Source organism: Rhinolophus hipposideros (genome assembly GCF_964194185.1).
Source record: "Rhinolophus hipposideros genome assembly, chromosome: 10".
NCBI classification, from domain to species: domain Eukaryota; kingdom Metazoa; phylum Chordata; class Mammalia; order Chiroptera; family Rhinolophidae; genus Rhinolophus; species Rhinolophus hipposideros.
Window position 1 is genome coordinate 50836981 of NC_138056.1, and position 23008 is coordinate 50859988.

Below are 23008 nucleotides of genomic sequence, written 5' to 3' on the forward strand. Positions count from 1 at the left end.
ACACAAAGCCTTTATATCAGTAGGGTGTGTGGTAGATTCCCCGAACAGCAGAGATACCCATATTCCCAAGTAACAGAAAAGACCTGGGCCTCTTGGGGTGATCTAAGGACTCCAGAGAGAGGGCCCCAGCACACCCTCAAATAGCTCTTTCTTAACTGGTCATTTGACTTTTGATGCCCCAAATTCTCCATTCAGAGGATTGGTTGGTTTTGTTTGTTTGTTGTGTTTTACCTTGAAAGAGCCTCTGTTTAGTCCAACTCCTCAATTTTCCAGGTGGGAAATTGAGGCCTAGAGAGTTGGAGTGACTTGCTAAGGTTATCCAGAGAGTTAGGTGTGTCTTTAAGGAGAATATATGATTATCAGTAGCACTGGCTGTTCCCCTGCCTGGGAGACAGATCTTCCAGGAGCTGAGAACTTTCAGGTTTCAACACAGATATTTATTCTTCCCTGGAGCAATAAGCGAGTGTTTGGCGTGAATGCCTATCCCCTGGGGATCTGGTGGAAAGGCAGTTTCTGATTTGCAGGTCAAGTGGGCAGTGTCTGAGATTCTGCATTTCTGATAAGATCCCTGGTGATTAGATGCTGCTAGTCTGCAGACCACACTTGCAGTAGCAAGGCTCCTTATTTTATTGTATTTTCTTTCTAGTACAGGTCACAGTGTGATTTTATCATATTTCTCTGTGTGGATGTTTGGCTGTGGCTTTCTCCCCACTAGATATAAACTGCGTGAGTAGAATACCCAGTCTGCTTCATGCGCTGTTCTACCCCAGGCCCAGCCCAGTGCAGACATAAAGGAGTCTCAAATCCATGAGGTCTCCCCCGGGCTGACAGAGGGAGCCAGGTTCTGGATTGCAGGGACCATGTCCTGTTTTCTCCTGCCTCCTCGTGTCCCAGTAGCAGGTTGTGGCACACAGCAGGGGCTCAGTGACCAGTGGGAGAGGACGGTGCTGCTCATCACTCTTGATCCTTTATGTTCCCCAACAGGTCAGGACTGGAGTGACCATGAGAAGAAAAACAGCCTGAGGTCCATAGATACGAAGTGGTGTGTGTGTGTGTGTGTGTGTGTGTGTGTGTGTATAAAAATCATTTTTAAAACTGGAAAACTTGTTGCAACCTTTGTCTGAGTCCCTTCTGTAGCTGCCTGGGCTCGAGCCCAGCCAGGGTTACTTGGTGTCTGGCAGCTGCAGGGCACACAACTTGATCATCTTACCCCTTGTACCATATTCATGTGGTGTTTCTGGCTTGGCACTTGTCCATCTGTGGCCAGTTCAGTTTGTCCAACTTGGATCATTCAGACACTCTGTGCATGAGGCCACGTGCGGCCCTGCGGAGGCCATTCCAGTAAAGTGCTTCACTCAGCCTCAGTTTCCCCACCTGAGGGCAGGAGAGAAGACAGGGGAAACTGAATGATGCTTGAGGTCTAGTCCAGCTTTTGCTAATTTCCTCCCTTCCAATGCCAGGATTCCCCACCTGCAATGCCCAACTGGACCAGATAACCTCCCACCCCGGGATGGAGCATCTGGAGAGCAGGGACACCTGGGTCCACTGGGCCCTGGCCCATTGCACTCCCTGACCCCCGAGAAGACCCCACACCCCCGAGAAGACCCCACATCCCTTCTTTTCCTGCCTTCCTTTCTCCACTCCTAGAACTTGTCTGAGTCTAGCCTATCCCCTTAGATCCCTGCTCTCTGGCTTCTAATCAGAGATGGCTGGAAGCTACTGATTCAGCAACATTTTGTCCAGGGCCTTATCAGCCAGGTAGACCTGAGGGCAGTCTCTGTCTGAGTGACCCTGGTAGTGTGACCCTCCTCTCCCTCCTTCCCAGGGCTCTTCTGCATTCATTCACACACACAGCTCATTTATTCCCCCAATTACCAGTTTATTCACTCTCTCCCTTTTTCACCAAATACATCCATTTACTCACTTATTCCTGTGGCACTCACTCAATCCCTCTGGCTAGGTCCAGTAACAAGTCTGGGAATAGACTAGCTTGAGATGGGATTAAGAAGCAAGCACAGAGGCAGAATGACACAGTGGGGTACAGGGGCCATGTTCTCAGGTAGAGTTCCCCAAAGTCTGAGCTGGAGAGGCCCTACCAAAGCTCAGCCCCCTTGTTAAATAGGTGAAGAAGGGGTGGCCCAAGGAGGCCAGGGAGGTCCAGGGCAGCCCGAGGCTACCAGGTAAAAGAGGAAGGAGACCCCTGCTTGCAGGACATGCCTGACCTGCCCATTATGCCAGGGGCAGCTCCACCAGCCTGTGCACAGGCAGAACGCCACAGTTTCCAGGTCTGGGTTAGTGACGCTGGTGCTGGGTTAAAAACACAAGAACTAAGGCAAGGTAATGCCCTTAGGGACCTGCGCATGGAGTCAGAAGGAGTTACACAACTAGGGCTGGAAGGGATTTCCCTTCAGAGAGCTCCAAACCCTTTACCTTACAGCCACAGACACTGGAGCTCGGGGAGTCTGCTTACCAGTGGCCCGGATGACAGCCCACCAAACCCAACCCGTAATGTTCAGCCTTGTGGTCTTTGGCTATATATACTGCTCAGCCATCCTGGATGTGCAAATACAAAGGACGCCCCATTTTCCTGAGGAGAAAACACTAAGAATGGTTTCCCCAGTAAAGGTCAAAAAACCAAACAAACAAAAAATGTTTTAGGGCTGGAAATGAATTAATCAAACGTTTACTTAAGTCATCTGTTAAAATCAAATTCTTTCACTTAATTTATTTATTTAGAAAACTTGCTCTTGCCACGCACTGTGTAGGAAACAATTTTAGGCAAATTCTTCACCCTGCTCACTGGTGAAGGTCATATTGGGCCAATGTGTCTTTTAACAATGTTGTTTGCAGTAAAGTACTGGGAAAGCATCCTGAGGCATGAAGACGGGCAGGAAGGAGTATGGCATACCCTCCTTCCCTGAAAAGTCACTCTGGAAAAGAGCCTCACCTTAGAGTCAGGCCCATGAGGTGGTGCTGAGCAACTGCAGGTGCCCGCAGCTCCTGGCTGCAGCTGTTGGGCTCCCTCCCACAAGCCAGGGACCCTGTTTTTCAAGGTGACTGGACACTATGACCCAAGAATGTATCCAGTAGTGAATCTAATGGCCATCATTCAGCCAGTATCTACGGAGCACTTGCAGTACTGGGCCCCAGGACAGGTACAAAATGAACCAAAATGTGTGTAGGGAGTCCTAGAATGGAGGAATACACAAGGAATTGGGGGAGCATAGTGTAGGAAAGGAGAAGTGGCAGAGGTAGTACATATTTATTGAGGTCTTGCGATATACCCGATATTTCACAAACATCCTCTCTAATCCTCATAATGCTTTGTGGGTAGGAGTTACTACTCATCCCAACTCCTTCTTGCCTTAGAACTAATAGTGTGTGTTCTTAGGCTACTCACTTTACCTTTTTAGGCCTCTATTTCCTCCTCTATACATGGGGAACACCTACCATCCACCATTGTTGGGAGGATCGAGTTCTGCTCTAAGCAAGCCCTCAGTCAGTGTTTGCTCTTATTATTATTAGAATACAGGAGGAAGCTGAGGTTCAGAGAGGAGCAGTGTGTAACCCAGGGCCACACAGCCAGAGAGAGGAAGAGCTGGCCTATGCGCTCTGTTCCACTCCACAGTCTGCAGTACAGAAAGGGTTAAAGTGGAAGCTTTGCCCTTCAGAGCAGGTGCCTGGACTTGGCTGCCCTCTCTGTTCTGAAGAGACAAGGACAACTGTCCAACACAGGATGACCCCAGGTCACCTGTGGCTATGTACACAGCCAGCCCACAAAGGACACTTGGAGAGAGGGACAACTGCTGCTTTCCCCTGAGGCCTGGAAAGCTGGGCGTCTTCCTTCTGTTATGTCTGAGACCTTGGGCCAATACCTCCTCCTTTCTGAGTCTCAGTTTTCTCATCTGAAAAGGGGGATATTAATGTTTTTCTGCCTCATGTGGGCATTGAGTGAGTTAGAGGCTGGGAAATGATTTTCCACACTACCCTACTGTGCTAATATAAGCATCGTTAAGATCAGTGATTTGGGGGTGGGATGAATATTGTAGTTTAATGGGGAGGGGCTAAAAGGAGGTAGAATTCAGTTCAATATAAAGGCGAACTTTCTCAGAGCTCTGGCCATAGGCGTGGGAGGGAGTGGGTGAGTGGATGACTGTCGATCCTGGGGGTGTAGAGAAGGCTCCCATCCTGGAGTGGGCATGAGCGTCGCTTAGGTGAAACAAGTTACCCTCCCTGTGCTTTTCTCCTCTCTTCTCCCCTGCTGGGCAGAAGGTACTAACTAGCAGGTCTTTCCACCAAACCAGTGCTGTGAGCAGGTGACTGAACCAGAACTCGGAAGGTCTTGCTCTCTCTCCACTTGACTCTGCCACTAACTTGCTGTGTAACTTTGAGCTTCCCTCTAAGCCTTATTTTCCCAGTTATCTCATAAATAAATATAACAAAGGCAGTATTCAATTGTGAAAATGTGGCTATGGAAGAGATTATTATCATTCAAGACTTTGACCACAGGACTAGGTCAATGCTAATGAGAAAGCTTTGTAACTTGTGGAATTACAGGTTAGAGTTGGGAGGGACCCCAGCATGAATCTAGAATCTGCACAGATAATAAATACATCCAGGGACTGCACTTTGTGGCTTATAAAGCATTTTCTTTAGCTTTGTCTTATTTCATTCTCACCACACCTCCTCAAATTTACAGATGAAAATATGGACCCAGCAAACATGTATAACTCATGAAACCTCCCACATGGGTCTAGAGCACTGATTGGAGGTGGGAGAGAGGTGGTCCTGGGCTGGAGTTCCAGCTCCAATGGGACCCTGGGCAAGTTACTTTAGCTTTTTTCTGCACCTCAGTTTTCTCATTGACAAAACAGGAAGACTGAAACATTCATTGTAGGGTTGTGGAGAAGATTAAATGAGATAACTTGTGAAAGAGCTTAGTGCAGACATTGATGCAAAGTCAATGCCTAATAAATGTAAGCCAGCAAACAACCAAAACACATAGCTAGGAAACTGCAGGACTGGGCTTCCGGCTCCAGCTTCAGGGCTCTTTGCCCCGCCCCCCACTAAGTGGTTTCATTTCATGACCATCCTCATTCATGTCTCAGCTGAGGCACCCCAGGTTGGAGAAGTGAGTTGCACATTAGGAGGCTATTCTAAGCAGGAAGCAAGAGGCATCTTGGTCTCAGATGACCTGAAAAAGTTAATTATTGTCCTGGGGTCAAGTGCACCAGTTGCCAAAGGGAAAAGTTTCCCTGTTATTGGCACTGCCAACCAGTGGAGGAGGAGCTAGGCTCTTGCTGAGGCAGTCACAGAGTGCTGCAATGATAGGCAGAAGGCTGTCCTTGGGCAGATGGATCCCCTGATACAGACATTGGAGCCCAAGCCCTGGGATTGGCCAAAAACAGGGCTGTGTTGACCCATGGGCTGGGCTTTGACATTCTGTCAAACTGCGGTCTCATCCAGACGTAAAAATTACAGCCTAGAAATAATGCTGGGGCAGTCTGCCCGGCTCGGTGTGGGAGAGGAAGTCACCATGCAGGTGCTAACCAAGCGCTACCCCAAGAACTGCCTGCTGAGGGTCATAGACCGGTACTCGGCGGCGGTGCACAAGATGGAGCAGGTGGTCATGCTCCCCAGCCTGCTGCAGGACGCGCAGCTGAGTGTGCATGGCCGCTGGGTTGGGGGTCCGGATCTCTACAACTGCTTCACCATGCTCAAGGCCATCTGCGTGGATGTGGACCACGGGCTGCTGCCTCGGGAGGAGTGGCAGGTCAAGATGGCAGGTGGTGAAGCCAATGAGGCTGAGAATGAAGACACGCAGGAAACCGATGGGGAGGTCTTGAGGCAGCTGGATCTCGAAGCCCAGTTCCACCTGCACTTCTCCAGCCTTCATCACATCCTCACTCACCTTACCTTGAAAGCCCAGGAAGTGACGAAGATATACCAGGAGATAACGGGACAGGCCATATAAGCCTCGGACTCTAGGGAAGGTAATGGTAGCCATGCTAGTGGGTGTTGGAGTCCACTGCGGGACATTCCAGGGGAGGGAGGGGAGCAGTGGTGCAACTGAATCTGAGACAGAGCCACCTCACGTCAGGGTACTGGAACCACAGCCTGGGAGGGCCCAAGGCCAGGCCTGCCTTACTCTCCTTCTGAGCTAGAATTGGTGAGTCATGGCCGTGAACTGTAATGGAGACAGAAGGAAAAGTGGCCTGTGGGTGCATACCTTACGTGCACATATGTATGTTTATGCATGTGTTCATTTATTAGTAAGTGTAGGTATTTATTCAGGTAAAGTGTGAATTCTGTGTGTGTGTGTGGGGGGGGACAGTGCTTCCCAACATTTTTTCAAGTCATGGAACGTGACAAATTATATTATATGGCCCCGTGGGGTACGTAGGTGAGGCTGCTCACGGTATTCCTGCGACTGGCAGGGGTCCTCTGGCCATCCCAGGCCGCAGCCAGCCACGTGGAAAGCTTACACACTGCTGCTGGCACTCCGATCTGTTCCAGACAAACTAGTGTGGAGGCATGCCTGTGGGGAAGCCCTGTTATGAGGCCATATCCATGTTTAGGGGTCTGAGCACATATGTCTATGCACAGAAGGGCTAGGTTTGTGAGGTTTGGATGGGCAGCGAGCTAGAAAAGCAGGTGGTGGCATCAGGTAGGTGATGGGAAGAGGACCTAGGACAGTCATGCATGCGTCTTTCCTCCATAAAGAGTAGGAGACATTTGGACATACCACCTGCCAGTTGTGATCCTGTGCCATATGCCAGCTCTGCTCCCACAGATTGACTTTCTCAGTGATAAGCCATGTTTATGCCCATGGCACACTCAAAACCACTGATGGACGTATGTGGGGCAGGATTTTTATCCCCGTTTTACTAGTAAGGAAATTAAAGCCAGAGGTAAAGCGACTCACTGAAAATCATAGTAAGGGGACAAAAGCCAGACTGGCCCCAACTTTGAGCTGAGTGTTCTTTCCATCACACCCAATCTTGGCCATATGTTTTATCTTCATAATCTTCCTGAAGTCCACCCTATAGTGACTGGCTATAAAAAGGGCCTTGAACGCACAGCCTATGGAGAGTTCTGCTCAGGTATTACCTCAGCCATTTCTCCTTCCCCTACCTCAAACCCAAGCCCAAATTGTCAGTTTCAACCCTGCCTTACTCTCTCCTCAGGGCTCCCTGGGTGGCCTTTCAGAGGTTCTTGAGTATAACTGGGCTGGGTTAACAGCTTTGGGGTAAGTTCTGGTTCCACCACTAATGAGCTGTGAGGCTATGCTTTAGCCACCTTACTTCCCTGGGTTTCAATTTCTTCACTGAATAATCAACAGTAGTAGTAAAAATAATAATTGGTAATTAAATAGTTTTATAGTTTAAAACCACTTGCATATCAATTATCTAATAGATTTATCATCCCCTTTCACAGATGAAAAAAACTGGAGGCCTGAGAAGTAAAATGAATCCAAGGTTACTCAGGAAATGGCAGAGCTGAGATGTGAATGAACCCTGGCCTAACACGCATCTAATTCTTTTCCTCTACATTAGTGAATTTCCTTAGTGCCTTAGAATTCTGCAGCCTGGGCTGGAGGTGGGAATTGGGATGGTAGAGTGGATAGAACACCCAGTCCTTGACCAACCAAACTGCTTTGAAGACAAGAGCAGCGATTCTACACCACAATGCTTCAGCACACTCTAACCTGATCTTTGTGGAGGCTGTATGGCACAGCAGAAGTTAGAAAACATGGGCTCTTCATAAAAAAAAAAGAAAGAAAAGAAATCTTACCATATGCAACAACATGGATGGACCTAGAGGGTATTATGCTAAGTGAACTAAGTCAGATAGAGACAAATACCATATGGTCTCACTTATATGTGGAATCTAAAGAACAAAATAAACAAAATAGAAACCGATTCATAGATACAGAGAAAAACTGATGGTTGATAGATGGGAGGGGGTTAGGGGACTGGGTGAAAAAGGTGAAGGGAGGGATGGCCGGGTGGCTCAGGCGGTTGAAGCTCCGTGCTCCTAACGCCTAAGGCTGCCGGTTCGATTCCCACATGGGCCAGTGGGCTCTCAACCACAAGGTTGCCAGTTCAATTCCTCGAATCCCACAAAGGATGGTGGGCTCTGCCCACTGCAACTAAGATTGAACAGGGCACCTTGAGCTGAGCTGCTGCTGAGCTCCCGGATGGCTCAGTTGGTTGGAGCGCATCCTCTCAACCACAAGGTTGTCGGTTTGACTCCCGCAAGGGATGGTGGGCTGCGCCCTCTGCAACTAGCAACGGCAACTGGACCTGGAGCAGAACTATGTCCTCCACAGCTAAGATTGAAAGGACAACAACTTGACCTGGAAAAAGTCCTGGAAGTACACACTGTTCCCCAATAAAGTTCTGCTCCCCTTCCCCAATAAAATCTTTAAAAAAAGGGATTGAGAAATACAAAATTGGTAGTTACAAAATTGTCATGAGGGTGTATAGTAAGTATACGGAATATAGTCATAACTATGTATAGTGCCAGATGGGTACTAGACTTATCCGGGGGAATCACTTCATAAATTACATAAATGTCTAACCACTACATGGTACACCTGAAACTAATATAAAATAATATTGAATGTCAACTGTAATTGAAAAAAAGAGATATCACCTCACACTTGTTAGAATGGCTGTCATAAAAGACACGAGATAACAAGTGTTGGCGAGGATGTGAAGAAAAAGGAACCCAGTGCACTGTTGGTGGAAATGTAAATTGGTATAGCCACTATGAAACACAGTATGGAATTGAGTTCCTCAAGAAATTAAAAATACAACTAACATGATCTAGCAATTCCACTTGAGTAAATATTCAAAGGAAATGAAAATAGGATATTGAAGAGATATCTGAACTCCCATCTTCACTGTATTATTCACAATAGCCAAGATATGGAAACAACCTAAGTGTCTGTCAATGGATGAATGAAGATGTGAGATATGTATGTATATATATATATGCATATATGTGTATGCACATACATATGTGTGTGTACATTTACTTATGTGTATGTATATACGAGTATTATTCAGCCATGAAAAAGGACATCCTGCTATTTTTGAGGACATGGATGGAACTTGAGGGCATTATGCTAAGTGAAATAAGTTAGAGAAAGACAAATAATACATTGTATGATTTAGTTGTGGAATCTAAAAAAAAAAAAAAAAAAGAATTTCAAACCCATAGAAACAGAGAGTAGAGTAGTGGTTGCCAGGGGCTGGGGACAGGAAGAAATAGGGAGAGGTTGGTAATAGGGTACATACTTTCAGCTATGAGATGAATAAGGTGTGAGGATCCAATGTATAACATGGTGACTATGGTTAACACTGTATTATACAATTGAAATTTGCTAAGGAAGTAGAAGTTTAATGTGCTTAGCAAAATATGAATATATAGTGATGGATGTGTTAATTGACTAGATGGGAGGTATCCTTTCATAAATATACATATATCAAATCATCACAATGTACACTTTAAATATTAAGTATCTTATAATTTTGTCAATTATACCTCAATAAAGCTGAAAAGACAAAAAACAAACAAACATGGGCTCTTGTTCTGGCTCTGTCACTGACCTCTGCATGACATCGGACAACTTATCCACCTTACTGCATTGCAATTTCCCTGTGAGTAAAATACAGAGGTGGAACTAGAAGTTATTGCAGCTCTAATAACCTGATTCTTCTTACGTACAGTGCCGACACTGCCAGAATTCTCCTACAGCAGTACCACTGAGCCTTTTCACTATTTTTCCTGTTTCAGTATACATGTGACAGTGCTTTAGTGGTGTGGATTGATAGTGACTTGGTTTTTTAACACTTCTGCATTCCATAGATCCCTTTACATGATAGAAAGTAGACTCTGTGAGGACATAGAACAGTTTGCTAACCCTGACGAGACCAGAAAGGCCGGGACCTGCAGCTGGAAGTGAGGTAACAGTTCTCTGGGATGCTTCCCCTTCCCCACCCCTTCTGAGCACCAATTCGTGGGCTCGTCACTGGGTCCCCTTTAGGATGCTTGTTGCTATTCAGAACTCCCCCACTCCTCTTACCAGCTTGGGGTGGTGGTCAGTGGTTCACGAAGGACTAGATGTTATCTGGCTAGCGTAGTATAGGAGAAAGAGCATATGCTTTAGCATCTGCCCAACCAAAGTTCACCTCCCTCCTCTTGGCAGTCATTCACTATGTGACCTTGGGCAAGTTCTTTAACCCATTGCAACCTAAATGTCCTCATCTATAAAATGGTGATAGTGTTACCTACCTCACAAGGTTAGAGAAATTAGACAAGATGAATCAAAAGCACCTGGCATGCGAGCGCTTTCATTATAAGCTAATTTTCCCCACACCCTCACCTTGTATGTTTTTCTAGCCATTGCTAGAACTAAGGGGTAGCACAGTCTCTTGGGATGAGTGGTTCACATTCCTGTACTTGCTGGGCACAGGTGAACTACAAACCTATTTAGGGCAAAACCCATAAAACATACATATGTTGGTATCTATCTTTAACTTCTAAAATACTTTCTCAGACATGATTTCATGTTTAACAAGTGGGACTCGAGAACAGAGATGGAACTCATCTGATGTTGCCCCAAAACCATCTGCTTATACTCATACTGCCACCTAATTTGAAATCATGTATAAAGAGAAACAATTTTATTAATCTCCCAAAACTAATCTGATTACAAATCTGAGTTTGGAAACAAAAGCTTTCTGGACAAGCATTTGGATTCGCTAAGCCATAGAGAGTAACCTCATTCCAGTTAGGTGGGATCTTTCACTACTAACTGCTCCTCTGTAGTGTTAGCACTGAGCCCACTTTCTCCAGGATGATCCATCTCGGCAAAGACCCTTTTGCAGGAGGGGTCTTCTGTTCTCCTGCTCTTGAGTCTCTGCTTCTAAACCACCTGCTATACTGTTGCAGAGAGAGCTCAGAAATACAAACCTGACCATGTTATTCCCATTTAAAACCCTTTAGTGACTTCCCACTACCTATAGGATCAAGTCAAAATTATTCTACACGACTCCCAAAACTCTCCATAATCTGGCTTACTTTGTTTTGCTTTGCACTAGCATTGGAACAGGCGAACCTTTTCTGTAAACGGCCACATATTAAATATTTTCAGCTTTGCAGGCCAGCAGGTCTCTGTCACAACTACACAGCTCTGCTGCTGTAGCATGGAAGCAGCCATAAACTACATGTAAACAAATGAGTACGGCTGTGTTCCAACAGAATCGCACTGGCCGTGGGCCAGATTTGGCTCACAGGTTATAGTCGGCCAACTCCAAACTAGAACTAAACTCCATTTTAAAATCTGTCAGATGTCTTCTTAAAATTGGATGAATGGAAACTGACTATTCTCTGATAAGCTATTTTTCTTATGACAAAAAAAGATTCAGGGTGCTCGTGGTAACCATTTTAATCACATAGCTGTTAACATACAGATTAACATAAACTTCAGATATCATGAAAACACGTCCCATAAAATTCAGAAATAACCGGTAACAGTGAAACCGGAACAAGCATTATGGAGACATCAACGCACTGGATGGAATTCTTCAAGAATTTCACCATAAACTTTCTTATCTATAAAAGGAAAGATCACAAAAAATTTATTTTTAAATTATGTTTTCAAAATCCTATTTCCTAAAGAAAAAGTAACATTTAATAATATACTTATAGATAGAAACCCCTAAGAATTTCCTCATTTTCTTGTCCTCCACCATGGCTTGGCGATCACTGAGACATTCTGCTTCGCTGAATGAAAAATCACTTTGGAAGCTGTGGTGATATCCAGATGGCTGCCTGGAGGGGCAAAGTGCTGCCAGGGGGATCCTGACTGGAGGGGTGAAGGAAGGAATGAACGGGGGGTACAGGTCAGCTAGGAGGGCGTGGTGGTCACACTCTCCATGTCCGCGTCGCCGTGCACGAGGCTCTTGGCACACCTGCCACTCATCTGCTGCTCTGGCCAGAATGAGCCCGGGAGGCCATACACGCTCCTTCTGACGGAGGGAGCAAGTGGAAATACTGAGGGAAGGGGCCAGCGGGCTGGGACTGAGGACTGCTCTGCCACCGGGTCTCAGCCTTAGGAATCACTATTTCCAAAATTCCTTCAGCTCTAACGTCCAGCAGTTCTGAGTATTCCTGGTCCCTGATGCAACCACTATTCATTACTTTGTATTAGTCTTTGAGCTCTTCATTGGCAAAAAACAAAAACAAAAACAGAAAACAAAACAAAACCCTGTACCTTTTGGATCTACCATAAACACCACATATGTGACGGAAGGCTATGGGAATACTAGAGTAACAAAATTTCAGAGCTACATAGGACTTTAGAGATCATAATTCAGTCTAATGAAATTTAAATGCTTAATATTACACATTTACATAAATAGGAAAATCTATTTAAAATCTATATCATTTACAAGTTCAAAATTTTCCTTCATTCATCATTCACATATGTGCACACCTGTATTGTGTGTATGTGTACAAAATAAAAACAAGAAGAGTTATAATTATATTCATAGTTGAACAGAGATGAGTCGAGTGTGCTGAGGAGATTGCTGTCTGTAGCAGGGTGAAATCTGCATTGAGACAAAGAATCTTGAGCAGGAACTTGCTAGATGACAGGGTGAAAATGGGGCAAGAGGAGAATCAAGGTACAGTGTGTACAAAGTGATCCAAGGCAGGTTCAGAACACAGATTTCACAAGGTACGAGATGAGTTATGGGAGAGGACGCAGGGTTCTGTGGGTTCCTTCAGGTCAGCTATTACTTATTAAGTGCGTCCTATGTGTAGGCTCTGTGCGGACGGTTAGGGAAACACAGATGAAGCTACAGTCCCATGAGGGACCTCTGTGTATGTCATGTGGTGATAAGAGGTATGGGCAGTGTTTCTACTAGGCAATTAGCCTGAGATGTGAACTTCAGTGAGACCAAAGGCAGAGGTGAGCTGGAGGCAAGTGAGTCAAAGCGAAAGATTATCAGGGCCTGAACCAGGGTCGTAGCCGTGGGAGAGAGAGGAGAGTTCCGAGCTGAGAAACAGGAAGTAGAATGGTAAAACGTGATGACCAATGGGAACTGAAAGATCCAGACTGATTCCGAGGCTTCTGGCTGGGGCGCCCAGGTGGACAGCAGTGCCATTCACTAAAGCAAGGCACACAACAGGGCTGGGCAGGCAGAGCGAACATGAGCTCTGTCTGCCGTCTGAGGGACACAGAGGGACTTAGCCAGAAACTGGATATATGAATTCATGAGAATTTTGGTTTATACACAAAGATGCGGGAGCCAACAGAATAGAGGTACCTGAAGCCACAGGCATGGAAAAGACAAACCAGGGAAAAGAATGCAGAGTAAGAAAGAGGTTTTCTACAATTAATGTGAAATACCTTTTTCAGGAAAATCCTCTGGATGTGATTTGATATATGCAAACATATCATGGTCTCTTACAGCATACATATAGTCTTGACGTTTTAAAAAGTAATATCCAATAAAAACGAAGGAAGTCACATAAAGAAGCTGGCGATGCAACCCTGAAATTAAACCGGCAAATCCCAAAGAAAGCAAAAATCAGTCAATGTGCATTAAACATTATATTCTTACATTTCAGATATACAATTTATTGTTATTTCTTCCAAAACTGTTTTTTTTTTTTTTTTAAAAAGGGCTTTTCTATATGGCTATTATGAACAAACTGCCTTGACCTTGAGACCTGGTCTTAAAAGAAATCTGGCAATTATGAAAAGCAACATTAAGTCTATAAAGTTAACTATCAATAGAACCCAAGATTTTTGAAATTCAGGTTTTATAAATTTCTTCATGAAAAAAGGCGGGTGACTACCAAATCCTGAAGTCGAGACTGAGAACCAAAAACATTTTTTTTTCCTTTTTCAATAAGTTAACGTTAGACGTAAACTTACTGTCCTCTAGCCCCTGTGCAGGTTGTATGAACACAGGTTAAGTCCTCTACAAATGGTCTAAAAACAGCTTGGTTTGTCTCCATATACGGATTTATATTTGCATATTTAGTAGTTACTAAAACAGCAAGCTACACTATAAATACAGATGAGGCCAAAAAATTGCACACACATTTTAAGAAAGGAAAAAAACTGTATTAAAATTGTAATATTAAATATATACCAATAACAAAAGATGAATATAAGTCATGTGTATACATTTTTTTTGTACCCGGGTATATCTTAATTCTCTTACCCCTTCAAAATTTTGTCCTATTTGCATGTATTACCTATTCATGCTATTAAAACAATCGTCCTGTTATAATGAGACTGAAAAGGATCAAATCACATGATCCAGAGAAAGCCAAAATTTAAGGTCTGAAGGGGAGATCTAAAGGTTCCCTTACATATGGGAACATTATTTTGCAAAAGGCTAACTGCAGGTTTAATTTTCTAGCTAAGCCCTAGAATTCTATCCCTCGCCCCCCACTTCTTATTTCACACATAGTCCTTTGGAGGACTCATTGATCCCTTTAGTTTTATCTACTATGCATGTGGTGGTAACCCATAAATACATCCAACTCAGACACCCACGCTGAATAACAGCTACATCAAATGTTTGACAGATATGTTCACTTAAATAGCCCCAAGTGAACTCATTTCCTTCCTATTCATACCTCTTTCTCCTAATTCTGAGAATAAGATCATTCACCCAGGAATCCAAGTCCTGTGTAATAATTACAGTAATCATCCCTTTTTTCCTACCCTCTTCCCCACATCCAGTTACTGAGTGCTGTCAATTCTACCGTGTAAATATTTCCTTTCCTCACTTCAGGGAACTTATCTCTCATTTGCACTAATCGGTCTTCCTCTCATCTCATTTTCCACTCCACACCAATGCCAGCTTTTATTCTGTCACTAGAGGAATTTCCACTAAATACAAATCTACCTTGTTGGTCCCTTTTCCTTCAATTACGCTCAACAGGAGTCCAAAGTCTGGCATATGATCTCCTGCAGGAGCTGACTCTCCCACCTTCACCGCTGACACTCTCTGTCGAACTACTTTCAATTTCTCACACAAACTAGGTTCTTTCATGCTTCTATACACCATGCACTGGTTATTCCTGATCCTTCAAGGCTCAAGCCAGACATCACTTCTGCTAAGAAGTCTTCCCTGAACTTTCCTGGAGTTAAAAGGGTGAACTCATCTCTAGTAAATGTAAATTGCTACAATAATTATTTCCGTCTCTACTACCCAGGCAAAGCCAATGTTTGAATCATCTTTGTATACCAGCACATAGATAGCACTTAATAAACATTTAATAGTGACGAATGACCCTAGACAAGTCAATTTACCATCTCTAAAAGAAAGATAATACCTACCCTATCTTTCTCACAGTAGTAGTATATAAACCAAAAGAAAATGTGTATAAAAATATGTTGGAAAAATGTATAAAACAACACAAACGTAAAGTAGTACTATGATCTGGGACTGGACAAGGCCTACGCTCTTTTGCAGGCTCTCTTACCCCAAACAGCCACTGCTTCCCCAATGGGCCACTTGCGATGCTGTCCCAGGTGCCACCGGAGTACAAGCACCCCGGCTTTCTATGCTTACCATCTCCCTCACAGAAAGACTCCACAAATGTTTTAGATGATGGCATGTTCCAGCCCTAAAGGCATGGCTTGGCCCCCTCCCAAGTCCCCATTTCCCTAATCTCGCTCTCTCAGTGGTAGTGTCCCTCTCACGACATACACAAACCCTCCACAATCACGTCTCCCTTCTTTCTTTTATTTAGTGACTTTTAACTTGGAAGCCATGGTGCTCTTTGCAGGACACTGTACATTACTGATAAGTTAAACTAGATATCAATAAATATTTAATTTTGTGGACACTTGGATACCAACTAACTGTAAATTTAGGGCAGGTAAGTGGTAACCAGCAACAAAGGTTTAAAAACAAGTGATGGAAAAAAGCTTAAGAAAAAATCCTATTTAATATCTTCTGGTAACTTGAACAAGATCTGCACAGTTTGATTTCATGGATAGAATATGCCAATACTATGCACAGAATGCCAGGTACTCTCCAAGGCCATAGTCTGAAGATCCACATGGCTCTCCTTACCCAATCCTGACTGTCACATCCATTACCCTATGTGCAGAAACTTGTGCCACAATTCGTCTTTTTAATGGACATGCTCATCTGGTTTGTAAATCTTTGGAGGGTTGAGACCATATTTTATACTTCCTTGTAATCTACATATACTTATTTATTCAATAAACTTACTAAGCACTACTATACGAGGTTGGACAATTAAGTTTGCGAATCTGTTGCAGTGATGTTGCTAACCTTTTTTGATATCAGAGGGATTATTCATTATGAATTTGTACCAACTGGACAAACACTTAACCAAGTTTATTATCTAGAAGTGCTGAAAAGTCTGCATGAAAACGTTAGACAACCTGAACTTTTCGCCAACAATTCCTGGCTCTTGCATCACGACAATGCACCAGCTCACACGGCACTATCTGTGAGGGAGTTTTTAGCCAGTAAACAAATAACTGTATTGGAACACCCTCCCTACTCACCTGATCTGGCCCCCAGTGACTTCTTTCTTTACCTGAAGATAAAGGAAATATTGAAAGGAGGACATTTTGATGACATTCAGGACATCAAGGGTAATACAACGACAGCTCTGATGGCCATTCCAGAAAAAGAGTTCCAAAATTGCTTTGAAGGGTGGACTAGGTGCTGGCATCAGTGCATAGCTTCCCAAGGGGAGTACTTCGAGGGCGACCATAGTGACATTCAGCAGTGAGGTAGGTAGCACTTTTTCTAGGATGAGTTCGCCAACTTAATTGTCCAACCTTATATACCAGACATTGAACTAGACAAACATAATATGCATTCCATAAATGCTCCCATTTCAATAAAGTCCTCAAGACCTAAATTTTCCAAAGCAACTTAGGTAATCTCAGGGAGCCCTGGAAGTCTGACCCCTAGCCCTGCACTAAGTGCTTTATATACATCCTCTTATCTAGTTCTCACAGCTTCACGATGAGGTAGATATTCTCCCTATTTCATAGACGAGCAAACTAAAGCGCACAGAGATTAAGTAAGTTCTCCAGAATCAAATGGCTAGTAGGGTGGAGGTGGGGTCAAACCCAAAGCATGTGCTCTTAACCACTATGCTCTTGTCTCCCAGAAAAGGCATAAAACATTGCTTGACAAGGAGGCGAGATGAAGTGGTAGTTACGTCACATTTCAGCCAAACTTTACTTCCTCTAGAACAGGCTCCCTCCGATCTGCACCTCCTTCGTGTTCCCCAGGTGCTCTCTGCTCATCCACTTCCATCAAAACACGTATGGGTCACACCCAGACCCACAATGGACTATTTACTTGCCTCCCTGACTTCACTAGGAACTCCTCACCGTCAGGGACGGCATTCCTCAGCCCATGTAGGGACGGCGCTTTTTCTGCCTGGCCCAGAAAAAGAGCTCTGTAAATGCTGAACAAATAAATATATGGTAAACTGTTTGCATGACAAGAACTAAGGAAAGGGAACCTTGTCCAGTACTTTTTGTGTGCCAGGCAGTTTACTTATAAACTCTCAATTCTCACAACAAATATGCAAAGATCAGTTATTGTCATTTTAGATTAGGAAACTTTGGCTCTGAACTGCCTGACCAAGTAACTTGCCCAGGGTGACACAGTTGGGTGAAGTGGAGCAAGGCCATTTGGTTCCAAAGTGGAGCTCTTTCCATTACACCAAGAGACAGGATCAGGCAAATGGGGAGTGGTAATAAAAAGGGAGAAAACCCCATCTCCCCAGAGGCAGAAATGGTCAAAGATCACTCCTTTCTGTGCAGCGGGGTCATTTCCAAGGGAGATGGGATTTCAAGACTAGTTGAGCAGTGGAAATGCTACGACTTGGTGGGCTGGGAGCTGACCTCTAGGTAGGACGTAGAGCTGGAAGACGGCATAAGCGGCACAAGTGAGGTGATTCCTGGTTGTCTGGACCATTGCGTTAGTTTCCTTTCTAACTGGGGTTCTCAGCTCCTCCCAGTGCTTCACACTGTTGACAAAGCTGACCATTTAAAACAGGGGTCTGATCATTGGCATCTCTGCCTTCGCCCGCCTGCAGCAACCAAAAGCTAAAAAGGTTCCTGTCCACCGAGAAAATACATTGCCACGATCTACCTAATATTCTCTGGAGCCTGACTGCTCTACCCTGCACACTCAGTCGGCAAACGGCCCTCCATTCAGAAGCCCTTGCCTTCATTTATTCCCACTAGCCCCACGGGCTGGGAAGGCCTTCTCCTAGTATCTGCCTGATAAATACACGCGAAGTTCAAATACACCTTTGAGTTTCCCTCCACTCTCCCCTTTGCGGGTTCACAGCTTGTGTGCCAGCTGTTATCAACTCTGACAGCACGACCCTGACCTACTGTGAGAAAATACGGCCCGGTGGCTTAGAGCCTCCCACTCCAAGTGAGGTCCCCACACCAGCAGCCTCAGCACGACCTGGTAGTTTGGTAACATCAAGCCTCTCCCCAGACCTAACGAATCAGGATGTGCATTTTTAACAAGTCCCCGGTCACATTCAGTGTGAGAAGGGCTGGTTTCCAACATAAGGCGCTGAGGTTTAAAAGCAGGCCCCGCTGCTTCCCAGCCGGATGACCTTGGGCGAGCTGCTTCCATCCCTGTCAGGCTCCGTTACGACAGCTGTGAGCACTACGTCCCCATAGGGTGTTTTGAGGATCAAATGCTACAACGTGCACGGTGACAGCAGTGCCTGGCAGGGACTGAACGCTCGCGTTTGCACTCGCGACGCGAACGGTGGCGGGTCTCACGGCACCTCCGTCTCCGGAGGTGGCTGTCACCCGACACCCCGGCCCCGCGGTACCCACTGGGAAGGGCTCAGCGGGCGCGGACGCCCAGGGAGGCGCGGCGGGGCGTCCGAGGCCCGCAGGCCCGGAAAGCGGGGGCCCCTCGGGCCGCCCCGCCCCGCCCCGCCCCGCGACCCCTCGCCTCCCCGCCGACCCGCCCGCGCAGCCCTCACCCGCCGTCATCACCGGCCTCCGCCGGATCGCGTTATCCAGCAGGCCGGAGCAGTAGCCCAAGAAGCCGAGGTAGGCGAGCCTCGGGTCGTTCAGCCTGGGCGGGGGCAGGCTGCGGGCCTCATCCGGCAGGAACTTTAAGGGCTCTCGGCCCGGCCGTCCGCTCATCATGATGGCGCCGTTCCTACTGGAGGCTGCGCCTCAGACCGCCACCTATAAAGAACACCACCACGACCGCCGCCGGGGCCCACGTCGCACGCCGCCTCCTCCGAGCACTGGGCTGAAGGGCACGGCGCAGGGCGGCGCAGCGCTCAAACGTGTCCCCCCGCGTCCTGCGGCCCGAACCTGCCCGGGACGTTCCGGCCTCCTAAATGGCCCACCCGGCTTGCTCGCCTGCCCGCGCTAATTCAGCGGCTGGAGTCAGTGTCAGGGTCCCGGCACCACCCGATCGAGGAGTGCACGAAACGAGCCAAATCGGGAGAACACGAGGAGACGCTGCTTTTTTTTCCGCCCAACCTCCCCCGCCTGGAATCGTCTCTCTCTCCCGTCCCGGAATTTCCCTTCAGCAAGAACGGATCTTTGCATCCAACACCCACACGTGAGTGGGATGGGTAGTTTTAGGAAACGGAATTAATTGAAAGCGCATAAAAGCTGTCTTCATATGCTAGGTTTCCCGTCGTTCATTCGCACGGGCACACCCTCCAAAACCTAAAATGAAGGTCCAGCTTGCAACAAAGAATTCAGAGAACCCCAGGACTGGAACATTTCGCTAAACTCTTGTAATTCAACCTGGGCAGCAGCACTCTGAAATTATTCACCTCTGTGTCTTCAGAAATGAAAGAAAGAAGGAATCTAACATTCTGCCAAGTAATTGTCCAGTCTCTGCTCACCTACGTGCAATATGTGGAGCGTCTCTCTTTGAACCGTTCTCTCTTTAGAAAGCCCTTCCTGATATTGAGCAAAAATATCTTCTTTTTGTGTCCATTCATTAGTGGGATCAACGTTTTATCTAGACAAATACTGATTAAATCAGAAATTAATGCAAAGTTATATGCATCAAAGGTATGTATTTCCAAAGTGGAAGAATTAAATATCAGTTGAGAGTGCTTAAAGGACAGACCTTTTATGCCTATGAAAGTCAATCCCAGATCTGCAATATTTCAAGTTAGAATTTTCCAAAGGAAAGTATGTATATTGGAAGAGTTTCCTGGAAGGCAGCAATATTTCAAATATCCCCATTCCTTGACCCAGTAATTACATATCTGGGAATCTGTCCTATGGAAATAGTATAACATGAAAAAGCTTTCTTGCACAAAATTTGTTTTAACCACAGTGTTTCTTTTAAAATTATATCAAGAGGGTCCGGCCGGGTGGCTCAGATGGTTGGAGCTCCATGCTCCTGCAAGGGATGGTGGGCTGCGCCCCCTGCAACTAGCAATGGCAACTGGACCTGGAGTTGAGCTGCGCCCTTCACAACTAAGACTGAAAGGACAACAATTTGACTTGGAAAAAGTCCTGGAAGTACACACTGTTCCCCAATAAAGTCCTGTTCCCCTTCCCCAGTAAAAATCTTTAAAATAAAATTATATCAAGAGAATGAAAATCACAAAAAAATTTCCACAGTATGATTATGTAAAATTTGAATACTAGATTAATTGTTAGGCAAATACTTAAATATTTACACATCTTTCTCCCCCACAGTCTTCTGGGTCCAATCTGACTTATTTGTTTTTAAGAAACTTAGAATATACCAAAAAAAAACCCAAAGAACAATATAACAAATACCCATATTCTACCACCCGCATTAACAACTGTTAATCTTTTGTCATATTTATTTTTAACCTTTTAAAAAAGGAAATAAAACACTATAGATAAAGCTAAAGTCCCCTTTCCTTTCTTCCCCAGAAATAACCACTATCATAAGTTTAGTGTATATACTTCCAGTCCACTTTTTATATTTTTACATATATTTGGTATTGTGTTATGTGTGCTTTTAAATTCTTTTTACCCAAATAGTATGATTCATTGTTCCTGGTTTTCTCTCACGGTTATCTTTCCATATAATGTTTTTGAGATCTATCCATGATAATACAGAAAAATCAGGTTCATTCCTCTTGACTATTATGTAATATTACATCATATAAATATGTCACATTTTATTCATCTATTAGCCTTTTGATGGATATTTAAGTTGTTTTCAATTACTTTTTCACTGACCTAAGTCTATACTCTAGAACCTAGGGCTTAGAGAAACTTTTGCTTATGTGTACCAGGACCAAGAGATGTACAAGAGTATTCACAGGAGTAATAGCCATTTGTAATATCTCAAAGCTGGAAACATCCTAAGTATCCATTAAGAACAGAACAGAAAATAAATTGTGGTGTTTTCCAATTTTACAAAGGAATATCCATGCATCAGTATGATGAATCTCAAAAAAAGAGATGTTTAAGACATGATGTTTAAAAAGAGCATAAAAGATCAGAGAAAAAGAGATGAGTTACAGGAGGATATATGATTCTATTTATGTAAAGTTCAATTTAGGCAAAAATATATTGTTTAGAGATACATATGTTAGTGGTAAAACTATAAATAAAAGCAAGAGAAGGATTAACCCTACAGGATAGTTACTTCTGGGGGAGGAGGGGCACACAGAAGGCCTCTAAAGTAATTAATATTCTGTATCTAAGCTGTGTGGTGGGTACTTGGATGTACATTTTATTATTTTTAACTTGACATATGCATTTTACACCCTTTTTAATTTATTATTTATTTTATGCAATAATTTTCTTTTGCTAAATTAAAATTTCAACTTTTTTATTGTGGTAAAGACCACATAACATTAAACTTACCATCTTAACTATTTCTTAAGTGTATAGTTCAGTAATGTTAAGTATATTCATTGTTGTGCCACATAGAACTTTTTCATCTCGCAGAACTGAAACTCTATACCCATTAAACACCAATTCCCTTTCCCTCCTCCCTCTAGCCCTTGGGAACTACTTTTCTACTTTCCGTTTCTATGATTTTGACTGCTGTAGATACCTCCTGAGTGGAATTATACATTTGTTCTTTTGTGCTGGCTTATTTCACTTAGCATAATGTCCTTGAAGTTCATCCATGTTGTTGCATGTGACAGGATTTCCTTCCTTTTTAAGGCTGTATAATATTCCATTATAAAATGTATACACTGACTTTTTTTTAATCCATCCATCAATGTACATTTGGGTTGCTTCTACCTCTTAGCTATTATGAAATATGCCACAGTGAACAGAGGTGTGCAAATATCTCTTCAAGATCTTGCTATGTATTCTTTTGGATATATACCCACAAGTGGGATTGCTGATCATATGGTAATTTTATTTTTGATTTTTTGAAGACCATATAGTATATTCCATAATGGCTGCACCATTTTACATTTCCATGGTGCTTAAGTGTTCCAATTTCCCCACATTCCTGCCAACACTTCTTATTTTCTGTTGTTTTACTAGTGGCCATCCTAATGAGTGTGAGATATTATTTCATTGTGGTTTTGCATTTCTCTTATTAGTAATGTTGAATATCTTTTCAGATGCTGTTGTATATCTTCTTTGGAGAATTGTCTATTTAAGTCCTTGGTCCACTTTTAAATTGAGTTATTTGGTACTTTTTGTTACTGAGTTGTAGAAGTTCCTTACATATTCTAGATATTAATCCCTTATCAGATGTATACTTTGCAAATATTTTTTCCCATTCCATAGGTTGCCTTTTCTCTCGGCTGATTTTTCCTTTGACATGCAGAAGTTTTTAAGTTTGATGTAGTCCCATTTGTCTATTTTTGCTTTTGTTGCCTGTGCTTTTGGTGTTGTAGTCAAGAAAATTATTACCAAATCTAATATCCTGAAGCTGCTGTTCCCCTATGTTTTCTTCTAGCAGTTTTATAGTTTTAGGTCTTACATTTGGGTGTTTAATCCATT

The 23008-nt window shown here is 44.2% G+C and overlaps 2 protein-coding genes across 2 annotated transcripts; one reads left to right on the forward strand and one right to left on the reverse strand.

Annotated features, from left to right (window-relative positions):
- Window positions 1–5307: 5307 nt before the first annotated feature.
- THRSP (thyroid hormone responsive) lies at window positions 5308–9565 on the forward strand. Its single transcript, XM_081062939.1, has 2 exons — window positions 5308–5993; window positions 7438–9565. Exon 1 carries the CDS (start codon window positions 5423–5425, stop codon window positions 5972–5974), a length of 552 nt encoding a protein of 183 aa, XP_080919065.1. The 5' UTR covers window positions 5308–5422; the 3' UTR covers window positions 5975–5993; window positions 7438–9565.
- Window positions 9566–11443: 1878 nt separating this feature from the next.
- On the reverse strand, window positions 11444–20800 carry NDUFC2 (NADH:ubiquinone oxidoreductase subunit C2). The gene is made up of 3 exons (XM_081062940.1): window positions 19057–20800; window positions 13427–13570; window positions 11444–11625 (listed from the first exon to the last, which is right to left on the reverse strand). Exons 1-3 carry the CDS (start codon window positions 19223–19225, stop codon window positions 11576–11578), a joined length of 363 nt encoding a protein of 120 aa, XP_080919066.1. The 5' UTR covers window positions 19226–20800; the 3' UTR covers window positions 11444–11575.
- Between the last annotated feature and the right edge of the window lie 2208 nt (window positions 20801–23008).

What these genes read in the sequence shown, in the direction of transcription:
- THRSP (XM_081062939.1), top strand. Translation starts at nt 5,423, where the DNA reads ATGGGCTGGGCTTTGACATTCTGTCAAACTGCGGTCTCATCCAGACGT.
- NDUFC2 (XM_081062940.1), bottom strand. Translation starts at nt 19,225, where the DNA reads ATGATGAGCGGACGGCCGGGCCGAGAGCCCTTAAAGTTCCTGCCGGAT. An exon ending in GAGGCCGGTGATGACGGCGG is followed by an intron (nt 13,571 to 19,056) that starts GTGAGGGCTGCG and finishes GTTTAATTTCAG; the next exon opens with GGTTGCATCGCCAGCTTCTT. An exon ending in AGAGGATTTTCCTGAAAAAG is followed by an intron (nt 11,626 to 13,426) that starts GTATTTCACATT and finishes TTCCTTTTATAG; the next exon opens with ATAAGAAAGTTTATGGTGAA.